This window comes from Saccostrea cucullata, unplaced genomic scaffold (assembly GCF_032062105.1).
Source record: "Saccostrea cucullata isolate Sc308-1 unplaced genomic scaffold, CSIRO_AGI_Scuc_v1 ctg4688, whole genome shotgun sequence".
NCBI classification, from domain to species: Eukaryota; Metazoa; Mollusca; class Bivalvia; order Ostreida; family Ostreidae; genus Saccostrea; species Saccostrea cuccullata.
In genome coordinates, this window is record NW_026924948.1 from 95240 (window position 1) to 114485 (window position 19246).

General features: G+C 31.1%; 1 protein-coding gene across 2 annotated transcripts in view; it reads right to left on the reverse strand.

Moving 5' to 3' along the window:
• Nucleotides 1-19246, reverse strand: part of LOC134267690 (multiple epidermal growth factor-like domains protein 10) — a 130633-nt gene that overhangs the window by 2586 nt on the left and 108801 nt on the right. For both annotated transcript variants that reach the window (XM_062749909.1, XM_062749908.1), the window contains 2 exons: nucleotides 1678-1818; nucleotides 1065-1202 (listed from right to left, as the gene is read on the reverse strand). In XM_062749909.1, coding sequence (XP_062605893.1) covers nucleotides 1065-1202; nucleotides 1678-1818 — 279 coding nt within the window. The remainder of the gene's footprint in view (nucleotides 1-1064; nucleotides 1203-1677; nucleotides 1819-19246) is intronic.

Consider the following 19246-nt stretch of genomic DNA (forward strand, 5'->3'; position numbering starts at 1 on the left):
AGTCACTCCTGAAGTTTGTTAAATCAAGGATTTTTTGAGAAGTATATTTTGGATAAGTACCCATAAAGTGGAACTCAAAATCGCGGAGAAAATAGGGGGTCAGTGTGCATCCTACTGATCTACGGTACATTTAAGTTGACCTTTTTGCACTTAAATTTCATCTCTTTGGTTAATTACTTTAACCCTTATTATATTTGATCAGATGTAAGCATGGCAATAAATATAATCTTATTTTACGTAAAATAGTTTGAATAATATTTATTATTAAACAAATCCTGCAAATTAATGCGCGTTAATTATTGTGTGACCTTTTTCCACTAAAAAATAACATATTTGGGGTATTAAAAAACTTAATAGGCAATAAAAAAATTTCTTATATCAAACTTTTTACGACTTAAGTGCTGATCAGTCACAAGTATCGAGTAGTTTAAAATAATGAAAGAAAAAGGTGGGGTCAGTGATGTTAATTTTGAAATATTTGTCAAAATATGTGATTTTCAGGCAAAAAATGGAGTAAATTTGATCTCGACTTCTTTAATATATTTTCATTTTTTGGAAAAATTTGCTGAGGGAAGGTGTAAAACTTAGTCTAAAAATATAAATTAAGACTTATATTAAATATTTTTAGCAATATCAAAACGGAAAATATTCTCCGAGTAAAAGTATGTGAGGCTAAAATTACATTAAATTTTATAAATGTGCAGATTTACAGAATTTTCTGCTAAATATCCTTCCACCAAAAGAAATAGTCCCTCATAAATCTTGCTTCTTTGTAGATTTTTGAGCATTTTTGAGCATTTTTTTCATTGAATGTTAAAAAAATTTACATTGATGAATTTAAATATTTTATAAAAATTGAATTTTAATAAGTAGTTTTGAAGTAAAAGCTTCTGCGTGAACTTTTCTAAAAAGCTGACGAGTGACTTACCTTAAACAGAGGTTCTTTGTTAAGAACAGAGTGTAAAGCATTCGAGGAGAATACATATCAAAACATACTTTAAGATCGAAATTTCCTCTATGTTTTATTACAACCGAGATTATTTTTGAATTATTGAATTAATTACCCTGTGTACAGTTGACTCTTTGATAACCTCTATCGCAGCCATTCAAGCATGTCCCGTTTATATGATGACACTGTTCTTTATCAAAACAAACCCCGCATGACTGAGCACAGTTTTGTCCATATGTACCACCGTCACATTCTTAAGAAATTAAACGTTACTAAGATTAATTTTAGGCAAATTTATCTGAAAAAAATATTAATGTATCTTTCATGACTTGAAAAGTATATTTTTCAGCTGTATTTATTTTATCAATGTTAGAAGCATAATTGAATTGAAAAGGGAAAAAGTTATTTTCGTGAAATGAGTCTTTGAATAAAGGGTCAACATATTTCTCATGTAATAATGCATTTATTTATATTGTTATCATCAACTTTTTCAAATACTCTAGAAGTACTTTTATCCGCGTGGTATTAATTAACGATATGTAGGCGGTCACTCATTTCCCGTGGAAATTAGTCCCATCGAACTTAATTCAAATATAAGGCGTATAAAGAGAGTCTGAAGATATCCGCGTAATTTGCTGCCAGCGGATTAAACAGAAATAGAGATTCCGCGGAGTGGAAAAAAAGTACGTCTACAGTAACTTTATGTCATATTTAAAACAATTTGATACCCTTGTCACATTTAGCACCCATCCACCCTGTCTGGCAACCATTTTCACATTCCCCTGTTTTGCTGTCACATCTTTTGGTATCTCCACAATTTATATGACACATTTCTAGGCAGTCATATCCATAACTTCCTTCAAAACATTCTAAGATAAGAAATAAATAAATAAAAATAAATAATAACGAGTTATATGTAATTTGGCTAAGCAATATAAAAGCCTTTTTATTTGGTCTCTCTGTACAATTATATAATCAATTCAACAAATATTTATTAAGGTATTTATATTATTGGTATTTATAAGACGTTGGATATGTAAGATACAAAATTAATCGTGTATAATCGAGAGAAGCTTGACATATACAGCTTTTTTGTTGTATTCCAATATATTTGCATATTAAATAGATATAGTTGGCAGAATGTGGAAACATACTTCCATTACTATGAACAACAGATCATCTTTCAGTGATATTTTATCTAATTTGAATGATATATAATGAACAAAATTTCACCTTTGTCACATTTTTCACCTTGTGCACCTGCATCGCATTTGTTTGGACAACTTCCGTTCACGTGATCACATTGTTCTCCGTTGCTACAGTTACCACAAGTAAGGATACACTCAGGTCCATAGCTATTATTGTCACATTCTGAGAAGTAAAATATTAAGTGCATTCTTTGAAAAATTATTAAAATGGTTTAGATTTACAAATAATTTATACTTCAACATTTTTATTTTTGATACACTTTCTTAAATAGGTTACTAAATGAACTATTAATAGGGAACTCTTTTCAAGTTGTTAACAAGAAAATCCGTTGTTCCTTAAGATATATCACTTGTGAAGTTTGTTATATCAAGGATTTTTTAAGAAGTATATTTTGGATAAGGACTCATAAAGTATGACTCAAAATCATAGAGAATATAGAGGGTTAGTGTGCATCTTACTGAGTTACGGTACAATAAGGTTGATATTTTTGCAATCAAATTATAAGTCTTTGGTTAAATACTTTAACTTTTATCCTATTTAATCAAATGTAACTATGGTATAGATGTAATCATTTGAAAATTGAATATATTTACACTAAAATTGCTCACAAATTAAAGTGAATTTAGAGGAAATGAACATACTGAAAATGATACATTCACAGCGCAAATAGAGATGACCCTCTCTCTCTATCTATATATATCTCTCTCATAATAACTCTTTAAGGATCGTTTGTATAAACCTACTTTCTCCACATCGGGAACCTTTGTAACCTTCAATACATCCAAGACAGGACCCATCCTCAATGTTACAATGTTCCTCCTGACAGTTTTGTGGACACGGTAATGTGCAATTTACTCCATAAACACCAGTGGTAGAACATCCTTAGTAAAAAAAATACTGATGGTTAAAACATTTAGTGCATTTCTTTACTCTATTCATCAAAACTTTTAAGGTGGTATTTGTTAATTATCATTTTTTCATTTTTAAAACGTTCAGTTGAACCCATTCAATGAAAACTTGATTATTTTTTTTTTATCTATCAACACCTTTTTGATATAATTAAGAGTTCTTCAAAGATTGTTCGATCATCCCCGTCTTTAAGAATATTCAGTTCAGTCTGGAAGATATGTATACATGTGTGTAAAAGTATGTCAAATTCAGTTTGTTTGATATAAAAAAAGGTCTTTCGAACTTTCGCTATAGTTTTTGAACCATAGGAGATAGATTCGATGTGTTTATTCTTTTTATCCTGTCTGATTGTCTGTCTGCTGTAAATTTCAACCTTCGCCATAACATTGAACCATGGAAGATAGATACTTCATATTTGGTATGCATATTTCACTAACAAGGCTCTTTCAAATGACACAAATAACAATAAACATGTGAACTTGACTATGACCTTTATGCTCAAAATAGCTTTTTTCGAACTTTCGCCATAACTTTTGAACCATGAGAGATAGAAACTTCATATTTGGTATGCATACTTCATTGTATAAGTTCTTTCAAATGAGTCCATTGAACTGGTGAGCTTGACTGTGACCTATATGCTAAAAATAGTTTTAACTGGGGACTTTGTTGCCGCCGAGTGCAGAGTGTTTCTCAAACAAATCTTGTTTATATACATATGATTAGGGACCAGGCAAAATTTATCACAATGATGGGACCAGTCAGAACAAAACAGAATTCTCATTCATAAAAGTACGTGTCCAATGGCACTCGTATTTTTAAAAAAAATCTATCCCATGCTTTAAGACTTATAAAAAAGTTATTGTCCCATGGTTACATCTTAATGTTAGTGAAATATTTGGAACAAAACCAAGGAGTATTTCAGATCACAGATATTTTAAATATTGATGAAAGTTTTTTTTTATTTGTTCATTTTTATACTTTGTAATATTTTCCATTAATTTGAAAATTTATCTTGCCATTTGTATCCTAAGTTTGGGTTTCAAAGATATGACTTTTTTCGAAACAAAAATTAAATATAATGAATATTTCTTATGAGTTAAACACTGTAACTCATTGAAAAAAATGGCTATGTCCAATGGGTGCTTTATGCTAAAATGTTTCTGTCCCATGGTTTTCTTCGATGAAAAAAGTTACTGCCCCATGCATGTTTGTACCGGTCCCATCATTCTGATAAATTTTGCCTGGTCCCTTAGATTTTTCTTTAATTGAAAGAAAAAATACCTCGGATCCATTCATATGTAAATGTATATTGTGTGTATTCTTCTATCTCTATCTGATAAGAAAAAAATAGCCTTTACCTTAAAAACCTTCAAAGATCTAGTGTAAGAAAGAGTACTCAAAGTTTTTAATAATGCGTGTCAAATTAAAATGCCTAAATAAACACTGAAAAGTTACGTAAATATTCCTTTTAAATATATATACCTCAGTTGCTCTTCTGATTTGATTTGAATATATTCTATTGTATATTAATTACAATTGGAATTGGGCAAAAATCCTAAATCTTTTTACGCGCTTTCCCTATATATTCATTATACCAAACATATTTACATACATGGATTTCAGCTTAAAATGAAATAACACAGAAAACATAGTATATAATAATAATAGCAACACACATTCAATAGAATACATTACTTTAATTTGAAATACACATGCGATATAAAATTAACAAGAAATAGTAATTGTATCAACCAAATCGTCCTGAAGTTTTAATAAGTTTGTACAATAGAAAATTGGTATTCATTTTCACTATCATTTAACGTTTCATCTCCCCAGAGTAAAACGTGAGTATCGACAGTATGTAAATTTATCTCCCCAGAGTAAAACGTGAGTATCGACAGTATGTAAATTTATCTCCCCAGAGTAAAACGTGAGTATCGACAGTATGTAAATTTACTCATTCGCAAAAAAAATTTCTAAAAATTCCTTTCTTGGTTCTGTATAATACTTTTTGCATGAGAAGAAATAATGATGCGTATCCTCCACTCTTCCACAAGAATATAGGGGACTCAAGATAACATAACATGGAGAAGATCGTTATTAAGCACACAGTTATGTCGAAGCCTCGTATGTATTATATTTAAGTGTCGAAATCTTCAGTTTCTATTTTGTCGATTGTAAGCTATTTTATTGCATACTCTGAAATATATGGTGTAGAGTTTCCAGGATACAAAACTTATTTATACTAAATGAATTATGTTGATAGTGTTTTCTTACCAAAGACTTCAAATTCACAAAGTTCGTTTTGTGCGCCCTCGGAATATCCCTCCGGATAGATAACTCCTTGTAGTCTCTCATTGTAGTAGATGACATACCGTCCATGTTTTATACATTCTATGGTTATATTACTTGGTATTGTGACTCTGGTATAAATTGTGTCCATAAAACATTGAACCCACTCGTCTTTGTCGGTTGTGTTTGATATGTAAACAGAGAAACCAAGGAATCTGGCTGTGTAACCATTGTATCGGTCTGGAGAAAAGGAGAGAAGAAATGAAAGTGGTATTGTCAAAACAACGCATATACTCATCATCAACTAGAACTCTTCTTTATGGTTTTAAATTGAATAAAGATGCTTGCTCAAATCAACAATTTACATGCTGAAAAATGAAGAAAATCTTAAGGTTTTATTTATTTGTTTTGAATTTCTGTACTTATTCCTGATAGATAAAATATCTTTCAAAATGTAAAATAACATCATGTCTATTCTTTAAAAGTTGACACAAATCAACTAAAGTATGGAATGTCCCTTATCCAGAAAAAACAGCATGTTATTTTTGAGATTACAATATATCAAAACTTTGGGTTAATACTAAATTTAAAATCAAATTTCATGAAGGAAAGATAAATTAGTTTCTCAAAAGCATAGTGGGTAAATAATGGAGAACTTATTGACAAAATAAGTATACAGTCATGTAATTTTATGAGAGACAAAGAAAAAGTTTAAGAAAAATTAAAACATTTATGAAATACATGTATATTATATTACTTTAACTAGCCCTTCACAGTACCCCAAGGAATATTATCCGTCCTATAGTATATAGTGATATGATGTATACTGCGTACACCTCCTAGATCCACCCACCAGGTGGCAATTCTTTCATAACTGGCAGAAATAGTACATTGTCCTCCTAGCGCTGACCGGTCTGTATACCACCCATCCACTGCTTTATCTGGTCCCCAAGGCTGGCCACCATAAACAGTCCTCTGCCATGCAGTCTTGTTCAATGCAATATTTTCTGTGAATAGAAAGGAAATAGATCTATTTAGATATATATGAAATAAAGAAATGCTTGATTTTCAGATGTAGAGTCGTGGAAGATATTTATTTAATCCGCTACACTTTATCCCTCCCCCTAAAAAAGCCTTCATTTTCATTAACAGCAATGCTGCATTAAAAAAAATGTTCGGGGGCTATTTTTTTTTCTAGAAATGTTCCCTGTAAAGAATGATGAATAACAATGTAACAGAGTTATTCTTTGTATTGTGCAAGCAATTCAGCAATATGTCTATTTAATCGGGGCAAGTTTATTATGTCGTCAGGAATGAAGTCGCGCGACATATTGCGATTGTACGCCTGTTTTTGTTATACGGGCTGTTTCTCGGAGATGGCTGGGATAATCTTCTTGAAATTTTCCTCGAAGGAGGACCACTGGTTGTAACTGTGTTGTGTGGTCATTCATTTTCAAAATGGCTAAAGTTGCCATGGAAACTTGCAAAAAGCGACGAATTTTGTCCACGAGTGTTCTCTCTTGCCCCTAGGACTTTCGTCATGAAATTTTACTGATTAAATGATTATTATCTGTAATTGTGCATGTTGTGTTTAAAAATTGGAAATAGTCAATAGTTTCCATATAAACAGAGGAAAATTGAAAATTCTTTTACTTTGATTTTTAATCAAAGTGCTGAAAGTACTGAAAAGACTGATACGAGTGGATTGTTTTATAAGCTTAGCTAAAAGGTATTGTTTTGGGGATGAAAATTAAAAAAAAAATGAAAATCTTGCCCAGTTCGTGGCTATTGCTTGCAGACTAAGTTATTTGTTGAACTTTTCTTGTTACTCTTGTGAGAACTTAATTTTAACTTAAAACTTGTGAGCAATTTCCTCAATTAGTCAAGTGCTGGCTGACGTTTTCTATGCTAATAATTAGCCCGCTGCGTGTGCTCTGAGATGACGACGTATTTTTCCGTTCTTTCCCGGGCGTGCCAGGGAACACACATGGTGCCTGATCCAACCTCTGTTGTGAGGGAGGTTCGTGTTTGCTCTGCTCCTGTTCTTTTGATTTTGAATGCTGCCCATTATCATATAATGAGCCATTATGTACCTACTATATTTTACTTATTTACTTTTTTGACACATTTTTCAAGTTTTCCATAACAAAACTTTTACCTTTACCTTCTTTTTATAATATTGATGAATCCATTTCTTATCCTTAACTTCTCCTCTACCACTGAATAAAACTTACGGATACTCTCATATATTCTAATGACATAATGCATTTTATCTTCGATTTTGACTTTCATTTTATAACTTAAACCTTCACACTTAGGAGCCATATTTGGGCATATTTGTTTTACAAACATTTTTATTTTCAGTTTTTAAAAATGGGAGTATTTATTCATAATTTCATGTTTCTTGTCAATGATTCCAAACCATTAAAAAGGAAACATCGACACTGGCGTGTCCTGATGCATCACAGTATACTTATGTCTAATACCTTTATATATTTTAAACGTTTTTTACAAAGATATTATTATTAAATCATAACCGTTCAAGCTAAAAAAATAGTCTACAAAGCAAACTACTTATATTGCTCAATTTCAAAACAAAAATATTTCTCATATAAGTGTATCCTTTTGCATTTTCTATTACATTTGAAGTGTTAACCATATATGGATACTTATGAATTTCAAGGAACTTTTGAAAGATTTGAAATCACAAAATTACTAAAATCAAAAGTAATAAAACGTGTCCTTTCAACTTTATAGACAACCATTCCCACGATTTATTAAAATTCAGGATTTTTTTACTATCAATTAAAGTCACTTTTTTAATAGAATTGGTATTTGTAAATGTAATCACTTTGTTCCTGTTCATTTTGTTTACAAAAACTTTTCGATTGTACACAACAGTACTGGGACATTGATATAAAAAAATGCTTTAGTTTCTTTTTGACAATACGGTGTATGTTTGACCCACTTTTAAAAAAAAAATCCATTTTTTTTTACTTTGGCCATATCTTTTGAACAGTAGAAACTATGACTTTATTACTTCAAATATGTATTTTAGTAGCAATACCTTCGTTAAGAACCAACAACCTTGACCTTTTGACCATTTCCGTAAATATGATTTTTTTTAACTTGGATATAATTTTTGAAAGATAGGGGCTAGGGCTTTCACACCCCACATTGCATATGTAATCGTTGTAAGAAAACTTTAAATGGGACATCAAAGAATTTGACCCTTTGACATTGAAACTGATGTTTGAAAACTACATTTTACTGATTTAACCTTGGCCATACCTTTTGAACAGTACGGGCTGGAGCTTTCATACTTCTTTTATGTAATCCTTGCGATATTATGTGATTTTTATAATTGAGACACATGAACCTTTTAATTTAACTCAGGTGCTTGTTGTGAATAATATTTTTTTTCTACATGTAGTCAGGGATGTGTATCGTTCTTACGGATTCATACCATAAAAATCTTGCCCCTCATCTATTTGATTGATTCAATGTATCTTTATTCTTTCTCATTTGTTTGACTTGTGTTAAATAAAATTACCATACTTATTCTTTTACTTTAGAGTTACTGTATTGTATTTTGTGGAATCGGTCAAACAACAAAAATAGAATTCAACATTTTCCATCAAAATGACTGTGAAAAAGAAATGATCTTACCATATCCAGTTGAAAAATTCCCAACAAAAATTAATCTAACAAGGAAACGAAACAACACAACTTTGTTGTCCATGTCATTAAATGTAGAATAATATTAATGCAGGAAGTAAAGTTAAAAAGATTTTTTTTGTTATGTAACCTTTTCTAAATTTGACAATAAGGTCAAGTACCAAGACGTATAACGTATAATTGGAAATTTTAGCGAGATGCAAATTAAAAGATTTTTCCTTGAAATTGGATATCTTATTTTAAGTAAGAATTATAATAAGCGATTTGCAAATGCACACAACTAATACAACTAAAACACAATTAATTTTTAGAGACATTTAGTTTTAGCGATCTCGTAACCCTTTTCAATAATGCCAAAATTACATCACGCAGGTTACATCCAAATGTTCTACTTGCCTAAATGCTATGACGTCATCGTAAGCAATAAATATCATGTGTGATTATTGTGGGAATAAATCTTATGAATAAGGTATGCCAATATATTTCTACAAATGCTTCTTAGAATAAAAGCAGACAGGGTGTTTACTAGCTGATCAGCCTTTCCTCTTTCGTTCGTAACAAAATAAATGCAAAAGTTCAACACTACGCCGCACACTTTGAAACTTCATTTTTTTTCTATCTTAAGTTCTTATCTATTGATTTTTGAAAGTGCTGCTAGAATCGTATGGTTCACGGCCGTTTATGCAATTTTTTTTAGCTTTTGAACAAAATGTAAAATTTTTGGAAAGGTTTCGTCCAAAGGTGTTGAATAATTATTTCTGTGATAGGACAGTAGGATTCTAGCAACACTTTACATGGTTCAGAGATGTTTTTACACATCTATTGTTAAAAATTAAAAATAAATTATCCCCATGGTAGTGCTGAACTTTTCACTTTCTCATTAAGGCATTTTTTCTAAGTATAGACGTCACATGGTGACGTCGTGGTGAAGTTCTTCCTTTAGTATAAGTCCCATTGAAGTCTATTGATTGCAATGATAACAAAAGTTTTATCCATGACTTTTCCGATTTATTAGTGTTACATATTATTAAAAAAGTGTTAATTCGCCGAATTCTGATACGTGTGCTGCCTTAACAAACCTGCGCATTGCTAAAAATTCTGTTCATATAGTATTACCAGCATATTTTAGAAATAACTAATGTTTATAATCGAACTTACCAGCGCAGTTCTTTACCCGCTACCGACAAAGGAATTTTGTTATATTTTAACATCGAAAAAAAAAACCTTATTCATTTAATTATTTTTTAAACATGTTCAAAGTGTGAAAAATTTCAGGAGTATTCTATTCAAAAGAAAATGAATATCGGAAGTGTTACAGAATGCATTATCCTTCCAATCATAAAGTATTCTTTGAAAATTAGTCCTAATTTGTAATAGGGAGGGAAAGTAACAAAACAAAATCTCAGATATCTTAGAAATGCCAAAAATCTTTAAATCTATTATTTTTTTTTACTATTTTACAAAGGCAAAACTATACCGTTTTAAGCCTTTAAATATTCGACTCCACATATTATGAAAATGATCATAAGCTTTTCCTGAGATGGAATAAAAATAATAAAAAAATAATAACAAACAGTGATAATCGGGGGAAAGAATGCTACAGAAAATATTATAGTATTTGTTGTTTGCATGTTTAAGGATTGCCAACACACACGGACCTGTTCTAAAACTTATGCTGTTGAAAAATGTGTTATGTAAAGCAGATTGGAGGTTTGGAAACACTTCCTTATTTTCATTTTCCTCTGTATAAAATTGTTTTCATTATAAAGTCCTTTATTCCACTGAATCATTTCTTTCCCCCATATTTTTTTTTCATTATATAATCCCTATCCATGCAATTAATAGTTGCATCAAATCCTTTAGTAATCTTCCGTCGAGGTACTTATGATTTGTCTCCTTTGCATGCTGTGTCCTCTTGACAGATGAATATAAGTAAATAGAAATAGAAATTATCAAGTGGTTGTTAATTTCAGATTTTGCACATAATGCGTCTCAACGCCTTTTTTAGAAACAATACAAAAATATATGCTCAAATTGTCACGATTTCTTATTTCTTCTTAATATCTTAATTTAAAATAAAAACACCATTTCAAGTATTTAAAATATAGCTGAATCCCATCTCAAAACATCTTTGTGACAAGAATTGTAATTATCTTTGTTAATGAAAAAGCTGTATGACGTAACATTTTGCCGTTGTATACGTATCGTCCGCGACAATATGTTCCCATTTACACTGCAGAGATTGGTATCTCTCTGTACATATTGTCGCTGGCCAAAACATTACACAATTTTATAATATAAGTTGCGATATTATGTGTCTCACCCTTACTCTCAAATATAGTTGCCGCATGCAAAAGGTTCTTCTGTTGTTTTGTTAATTTTTTTGTATTTTTGTGAATGTTTTTGATATGTGCATTACATGTACACTCACTTGTCCCGTATCCTTTTTCATGCAGTGTTTTTTTGCGATTGTGCTATTATACAATTATTGACTTTTGATGAGGTCTACTCATGACTATACAGACCTGGTCAGGTATTGGTTGACCGAGACCGAAGGCCGAGGTTAACCAATACCTGACCAGGTCTGTATAGTCACGAGTAGACCGAATTACCAAGTCAATAGCCGTTTTATTAAATGATCAGGAATTTTACAACACTTTTGACACTTTCAATCTTGTTTCCATCAAATGAAAACAACCAAAATATAATTGTTACGACTTATCTAATTAACAACTAGTAGTTAAAAATTGAAAACAATATTATAAAACAATAAATACTCAACCATATACTTTCAAAAGCGTTTAATCTCATTGGTACTGGCGTCAGACATATTTACATTCACACCGACACATGCTTTGAAACACGCAATCTGATTGGTTGAAAAAATTGTAAGCAAATCTATGGTTGATCAAGAGAGAAAACCCGAATTAACCTCCAAGAACGTAATTTGGGGTGAACTCACTCTGAGGTACAACCCAGGAAATGGCGTCTCGACCAATCAGAGAGCATCAAAATTCCTGATCATTTACTGATTGTTTTTATCCAATGCACACATTGTCGTCCACCAGTTCATATCACATGATAAAGCGTGGTCCAGCTTCGATATATCGATAAATCAGTTAATATGACTAACCGTTGCTTATCAAGCTTACATAGATTTCTATTTTTAAAGATACACCCTTATTTAAAAAAAAAAGATTGTCAACCCATTGTGTCCCTAGCAACGATGGCGTTACTTGGCACCCGATCCCACGACTGATGTTTCTGAGGTTCGTGTTTGCCTTGTTAGTATTTTGTATTGTTTTTTGGACTTCTGATCTTGAATACTGTCCGTTTTCTCCATATGTTTTTTTAAAGATACTTGTAATTCTTGAAATTTGATCACATGTTAAAACCAAACTCCTCCATCCCAAGGAAATAAAGTAAACAAAACTATTATTCAGTTTCAATGAAGCTTCAAAATTAGCTTTGATTTTACTTACACATTTTTTTTCTTCAGAATTTTCTTTTTTAAAGAATTCACTATTTGCCTTCTTTTCTGACAACTTCCTTTGACAAAAGGCAGGAATTGTGTGGTTTTTTTTTTCTTTTTTTAAAAACTTGAAACCAATTTTCAACAGATGCTTTGTAGCACGCTTGTTTCAAATTAGTATCCATGTTCAAATAAAGATCAGCTGAATCAATACCACGGATATGTTTTATTAAATAATTTGCTTTATTTTATTGTTAGTACGGGAATAAATGTCTCATCTGTCTCATCTTTAACAGAGATAATAAATAACCCACGTACAACTGTTAAAAGAAACATTCAAATTAAAATTAGGAGATATATCTAAAATATTGTATTAAAGACGTTCATGTCATTGTCTGTACAACTGACGGGACATCCTTGTTTTGATGGAACATCCATTGCTCAAGAAATGGGAAGCTGGTTTCCTTAATATCGTTTGAGGATGATTAATGGCAATTGTCTTCATAAAGAATGGAGGAAATCATACTTAGTAATTTAATAATAAAAAATACTGGCATTTTTGGGAATTGAGCTATGTTTAATTTCCCATGGTCATCACACATTTAACATGCACAGTAATTTCTGTTGATTATCCAGAGCCGAAAGCGAGGCTACTGTGTCGACCGATTTACTCCGATGATATTCATCAGAAAACATGCATAAACATCTGCCACAAATAGTTCATGTCATTGTCTCCTGGATTGTTTTAATTCTCATAATTTGAAATATAAGTAAATGTGATGATAAAGTAATCTTATTTTGAATATTAGATTTCGTTCAAAGTAAAACTAACTACATAATTTGTATGCACACAAACTCACACATACCAGTGTTTTGTTTTTTTTAATATTTGGTCATTATTTATTTGTTTTTAACTTGGTATTGCTTTTTTCTTCATAATATCAAAAAAGATTAAGTTCTGACGTACTCCATGTATAATGTTCGTGTAATTGAAATACATTTATATTCAGAAGTTTTATATAACAAACCTGTTAGATCTTACATGTAAAAGGATGATGTGTTAAGGTCAGACACCACGTTCCTCAAAAATATATAATTTTTACTAAGAATTTGTCATTGAAGAATAAATACTTAAACAAGATTCCTCACAAAAAAATTAGGGTACCTTAGTAGGCATTTGGACAAGATACAACGGAGTCATATTTCTTATATAACCCGGATGGGTAATCTTCTGAATGGCCTTAATCAGCATTTTTGGTGTACTTATATTTACAAACATTTTGAGAACAATGTAGAAATCAGAAAAGAATGACAAATATAAATATTTTTTTTTATATAATACCAAGAGATACAAAACATGTGTATGAGTAACGTGTCATCTTACCTTAAAATCCACATTTTATCAACATTGATATTATTCCTGCGAAACTAAAATTTTCATAACACATGGTTAAAGGTGCCAATATATAAATATTGCATGTAGTTGAGTGTAACATTGAAAATTTTCACCCCTCGAAAACCATTGTCAACCGAGGCGAAGCCGAGGTTGACAATGGTTTTCGAGGGGTGAAAATTTTCAATGTTACACTCAACTACATGCAATATTTATCATATTATACTGAATGTTTAATACACATACATATTACAGTGAACCGTGCGTGCACAAATTCCGCGCAGTCGCTATTTTTTGTAATACCACCCGTCGTCAAGCAATGTGGACTGTTGCTACGCAGGAGGGCGTGGCTTTATTATTAAGCGGGTAGTATTGTTTTTTATCAAATGTTTCTCGACGAATCAGATTTAAGTAATTTACATGAAAGTATAATATTATATATTATTTACCAAATACCTTATTTTTACCAAATCAAGATATGTGTGAACTCGACATTTTTATTTTGCGATAAAATTTCACTATAAAAATAATTTTTCACTCATACAAACAGTATTATCTACTGCGTAATGGTGGCTTAATAGTAGCTCAATGGTAGCTTAATGTAGTTTGGACATTAAGCACCTTTAAGTGTGTCTTAATGGTAGCTTAATGGTGGTCTAAAAGCTACCATTAAGGACCTTTGAGGCACCATTAAGCTACATTTAAGCATCCATTAAGGACTTTGAAATGGCTCAATGGTAACTTAAGGATGACGTTTACTCAGGTTTCAGAAAACAGAAACGAAATTTTATAAAGTATAATATTTTAAATAAAAAAAATGGTCTAAATGGATAATTAAGCAAGTTTTTAATCAAAATCAATTTGAAAATTTAATATCTTATTATTTAAAGAAAATATACAGGAACAAATGGCAATGTATGGTGATGCAGAGGAAATTCGGACTAGATTTTTAATTTTCCCTTTTTGTCAAAAAATTTTATTTCTTGCAATATTAATCACAAAGTAAAGGTTACATGTATTTTTAAACATCATTTTGCAAATATTATATGTGTTAAAGCTTATAAATTATTTCAAATAATTGAATGCTGTGAAATAAAGAAATTCAAAAATATGTACAAAAACCATTCGAGACAACATATCTCAATAATTTGATCATTGACCCCATATAATATGAATACCATGAGAATTACGGCAACAAAAGTTTTCTGAGGCTATCAATAGTTTAGAGTTCTTATCAGTCAGATTTTTGTAATAAACGATTAAAAATGGGGAAAAAATATAAATATGACAGAGGAAATTAGGACTGTAATAATTATCACATTTATGAACCAAACTCCAATTCTTTCTTTATATGAAGCAATGTTGTTCCATTGCTATAATATTTCATTAATTAAAGAGTTTAGTTGCTTGTAATATTTTGTGTGTATAGAAAAATTGGTCATAGTGTGAAAAATTGAGGTATTTCCCGAGAAATACTCAGGGGTCACTAGCATGAAAAGTAGGTCATTGACCTAGTTATTTGAAATTGAACTTTAACACAAGAATCATAAGTGTACAATGTACAATAGGTAGTTTTTCGTTCTTATCAGTGGAATTTTTGGTCATCCTGAGTAAAAGTATACCTTAATGGTGGTGTAAATATTACTTAAAGCTGCTTAATGGTGCCTAAAAGACAACCATTAAACCAACATTAAGGACCTATAAGCCACCATTAAACCAGGCTCAAGGTAGAACCTATGTCGGAGAAGTCTTTGTCACAAGATTTTCAAACTTTTTATAATGATACATTAGCACTTGCTTATCAATCAGTTAAATTGATTGATTGATTGTATATTGTTTAACGTCCCTCTCGAGAATTTTTTACTCATATGGAGACGTCACCGTTTGCCGGGGAAGGGCTTCAAATTTAGACCTATACTCGGCACTCAGGGCCATTGAGCAGTGAGGGTTCTTTATCGTGCCAACGCCTACCGTGACACGGGACCTACGTTTTTAAGGTCATATCCGAAAGACCCTTGACTTTCACTTCTAGTGCCGAGCGCTTGGCGAAGGAACAGTCACTACCTTTGTTTACGTCTTAGGTATGACGCGGCGCCGCGATCGAGAATCGAACCCGGGCCTCCCGATCACGAAGCGAACGCTCTACCACTAGGCTACCGTGACCGGTCAATCAGTTAAAAGTACATGACATGTTTCCTAGTTATTAAATGTAGTGCAGCCAGTTAAACATATGTAAATATTTTTCAGAAGTCTTTGTCTCAATGTTTTCAATCTTTAATATGATAAAGAACATACCCAAATGATTACAAAAAGTGATTAAAATATATAACTTTCCCCACTAACTAATGAGAAATAGGCTATTTACCGATGCTAATATTCTTGACCTTTTTTCACTTACACGGATTTTATTATCAAATGACTGTTTGGGGTTACTTTCGGATTAAAAATGTTTATAAAAAATTGTACCCTTAATTTAAAAGATCATATGTATTAGAAAAATTATAATAAAACTCCAGGAATATGAATATAAAGTAACAAATAATTATGAAAAGGAACGCACATCATTTCATGATAGATATCACAAAATGTACACACAATCTACAACACATACATCTTTGACTTAGACACATTTCATTAAGATAATACACTATTTAGTTGGCAACTGACGATTTTTTAAGGATTTTTGAATTCCTTAGAAATAGTTACATGCTATTTACATCATTATAAAAAGTTGTATACATTGTAATTTCATCACACAATATAGTCTTGACTTTGTCAACTTAATTAAGGTCAAGATCTACGAGGGGTTATCAAAAAGTTCTTGGACTGAGGCTATAAAATTAGTACTATGTATTCTGTGCATTCAAAATTTATATGGAACATAAAACAACATAAAATAGAGAAATGTTGAAAATTTTAGCCTGGTGTGTTCATTATTTGCCAAATTATTGTAAAATGAAAACGACATTATATGATCACCTGGCGCTGTCATCGTTTATTTTCATGACGTCCGTCATTGTTTTTTCAATGTCATCTTCTTCTACCTCTTTTTTGATGAGAAGCTGAGTAAGGACTTAAACCCGCCTTGTTTTTATGACTTTACAATGTCATTAACAGTGGTCTTTAATGAATATAATATTTTAGATGGATAAATACTTTGGGAGAGATCCGCGCTTGATTGTGCCGGCATACGTCATTTTTTACGGGATTGATTTTTCGCACCTTGACTGCAAATCGACATTAACTGTGTATCCCTTTACTCTCTGAATCTATTTTGACATTAAAAGACAAGTACTCTGGTTGCATATTATTTCTCTGTAGCCAGTTTCAACATATTTTAGGTCTATACTATTTTTTTCAGGGGCAAAACTTAATATAATGTTGGAAACGGAAACCCCTCCCCCTTTTGACGTCATTTTCAAGGCATCATTTGTTTAGATATTCCGTGTAAAATTTACGATAAAATTTCAAAGAACTTCAAGAATGAAATGCAAATTTCATATTTTATAGAACAATTGTGTCCCGACACATACCTGAATTAACGGGATTTATGGATGTCAAATAATCATATCAAATGAGTTTTTCTCTGATAAACATATGTTGTAAAAACGTCGTTTTCGAGGTTGCGCCGCTTGGACATACCTTTGCTTACAAAAACATTACCAATTTATTAAAAAATAAAATTCATGATTTTTGGTTTATTCTTTGGATAGAACAGATGATGCTTACTAGATATTTCAAAATTCATTTATGTACCTTGAGCGGTATTAATTTTATGGTGCTAGTCCACGAACTTTTTGATAACCCCTCGTATTAAATGAAAAGTGCCCAAGTTTCTCTAATTCAAGAAATATATTGTCATTAAGCATTATATTAAAAAAATATTTAAATCGAATTAATATTATTTCGGCATGATTTTAAATTGAATTCTGTTAATTTCAAAATACAGTATTTTCTATCATTTTTATACTGAAGCTGTAAATTACGGGAAAAAACATTGAATTAATTATGACGTCATAATGGATCTAGCACAGGCTAAACATCTTCACTAGTTATGATGTCATACGATGTAGGTTCTACGTTTAAGGATGTGTTTCATCTTGCTACCATTAAGGACCTTTAAGCCACCATTAAACTACATTTAAGCATCCATTAAGGACTTTGAAATGGCCCAATGATAACTTAATGGTGGTGTAAATGTTACTTAAAAGTGCTTAATGGTGACTTAAAGACAACCATTAAACCAACATTAAGGACCTATAAGCCACCATTAAACCAGGCTTAAAGGATATGTTTTATCTTGTGTGCGGCACCAGATTGATTCTGACAAAATTAGACCGTAATATTAGGATTGAAAAACTCACTGTCAGTGTCTTATCATTTATATTGATAGTTTTAAAATAATCTTTTCATCAAAATATAAACGTGATTCTTGTAAGAAAGTCATTCTACTCTGTAAATGAGCCCGGCTCTCTGTACTTCTGAGTACTATGATTGATTATTGTTGTACTGTTTGAGGCAATATGAAAAACAAAGAAGGTCTTAGAAAACTATGTAAACTCCAAAAACGATCGAGCTGCTAGAATGATTCTAAATACAACTTTTTATACACCTACATCGGAAATGTTTCTACAACTGAGATGAAAGTCAATTACGGATTATTTTTGTGTAAAACTGTCATCCTTGTTTTTAAAGTTCAAATCGGATTAATTCCAGTTTATTTTGATGTTTTTAAATTTGTATATGAAATAAACGACAGATCTACAAAATTTAGTAAAAGCAATTCATTGAATATTCCAAGGGCTAAAACAGAATAGTATGGAAGATTTTTAACAATATACGGTTCCCAACTAAGGAATGCATTGCTAGAACTTTTAAAGAATTGTCCATCATTGCAAAGTTTTAAGTAAGCATTTAAAAGAAATTATTTCCAGTCTACAAACTAAAATGTAAATCAATTAGCTTATACTTCGGACTTTTTAGACGCAACTTTGACAAACCATGTGTAAATGTGTCAATATTTGTGCTATATTCTACTCGCTTTATATTCATATGTTTCTGTACATAATTATCTGTCTGTACAAATGTTTTCAGGAACACAATGTAAACTAGTTGTTATATTAATTGTGTCAACCTGGTTGTTCCGTTGTACTTTTCAAATTTGGCGATCTATAAATCAAATCTAAATGAAAAAAAAAATGATCGCAGAAAAGAAGAGCGATATATGTTGTATGTGCAGGTAACGTTATCCTTATTCCTTCAGGCGGGTATTAGAATTATTACTATAACACAATGAGCAAAGTGAATAAAACAGCAATTGAACAAACTGTGCAGATATTTGAAT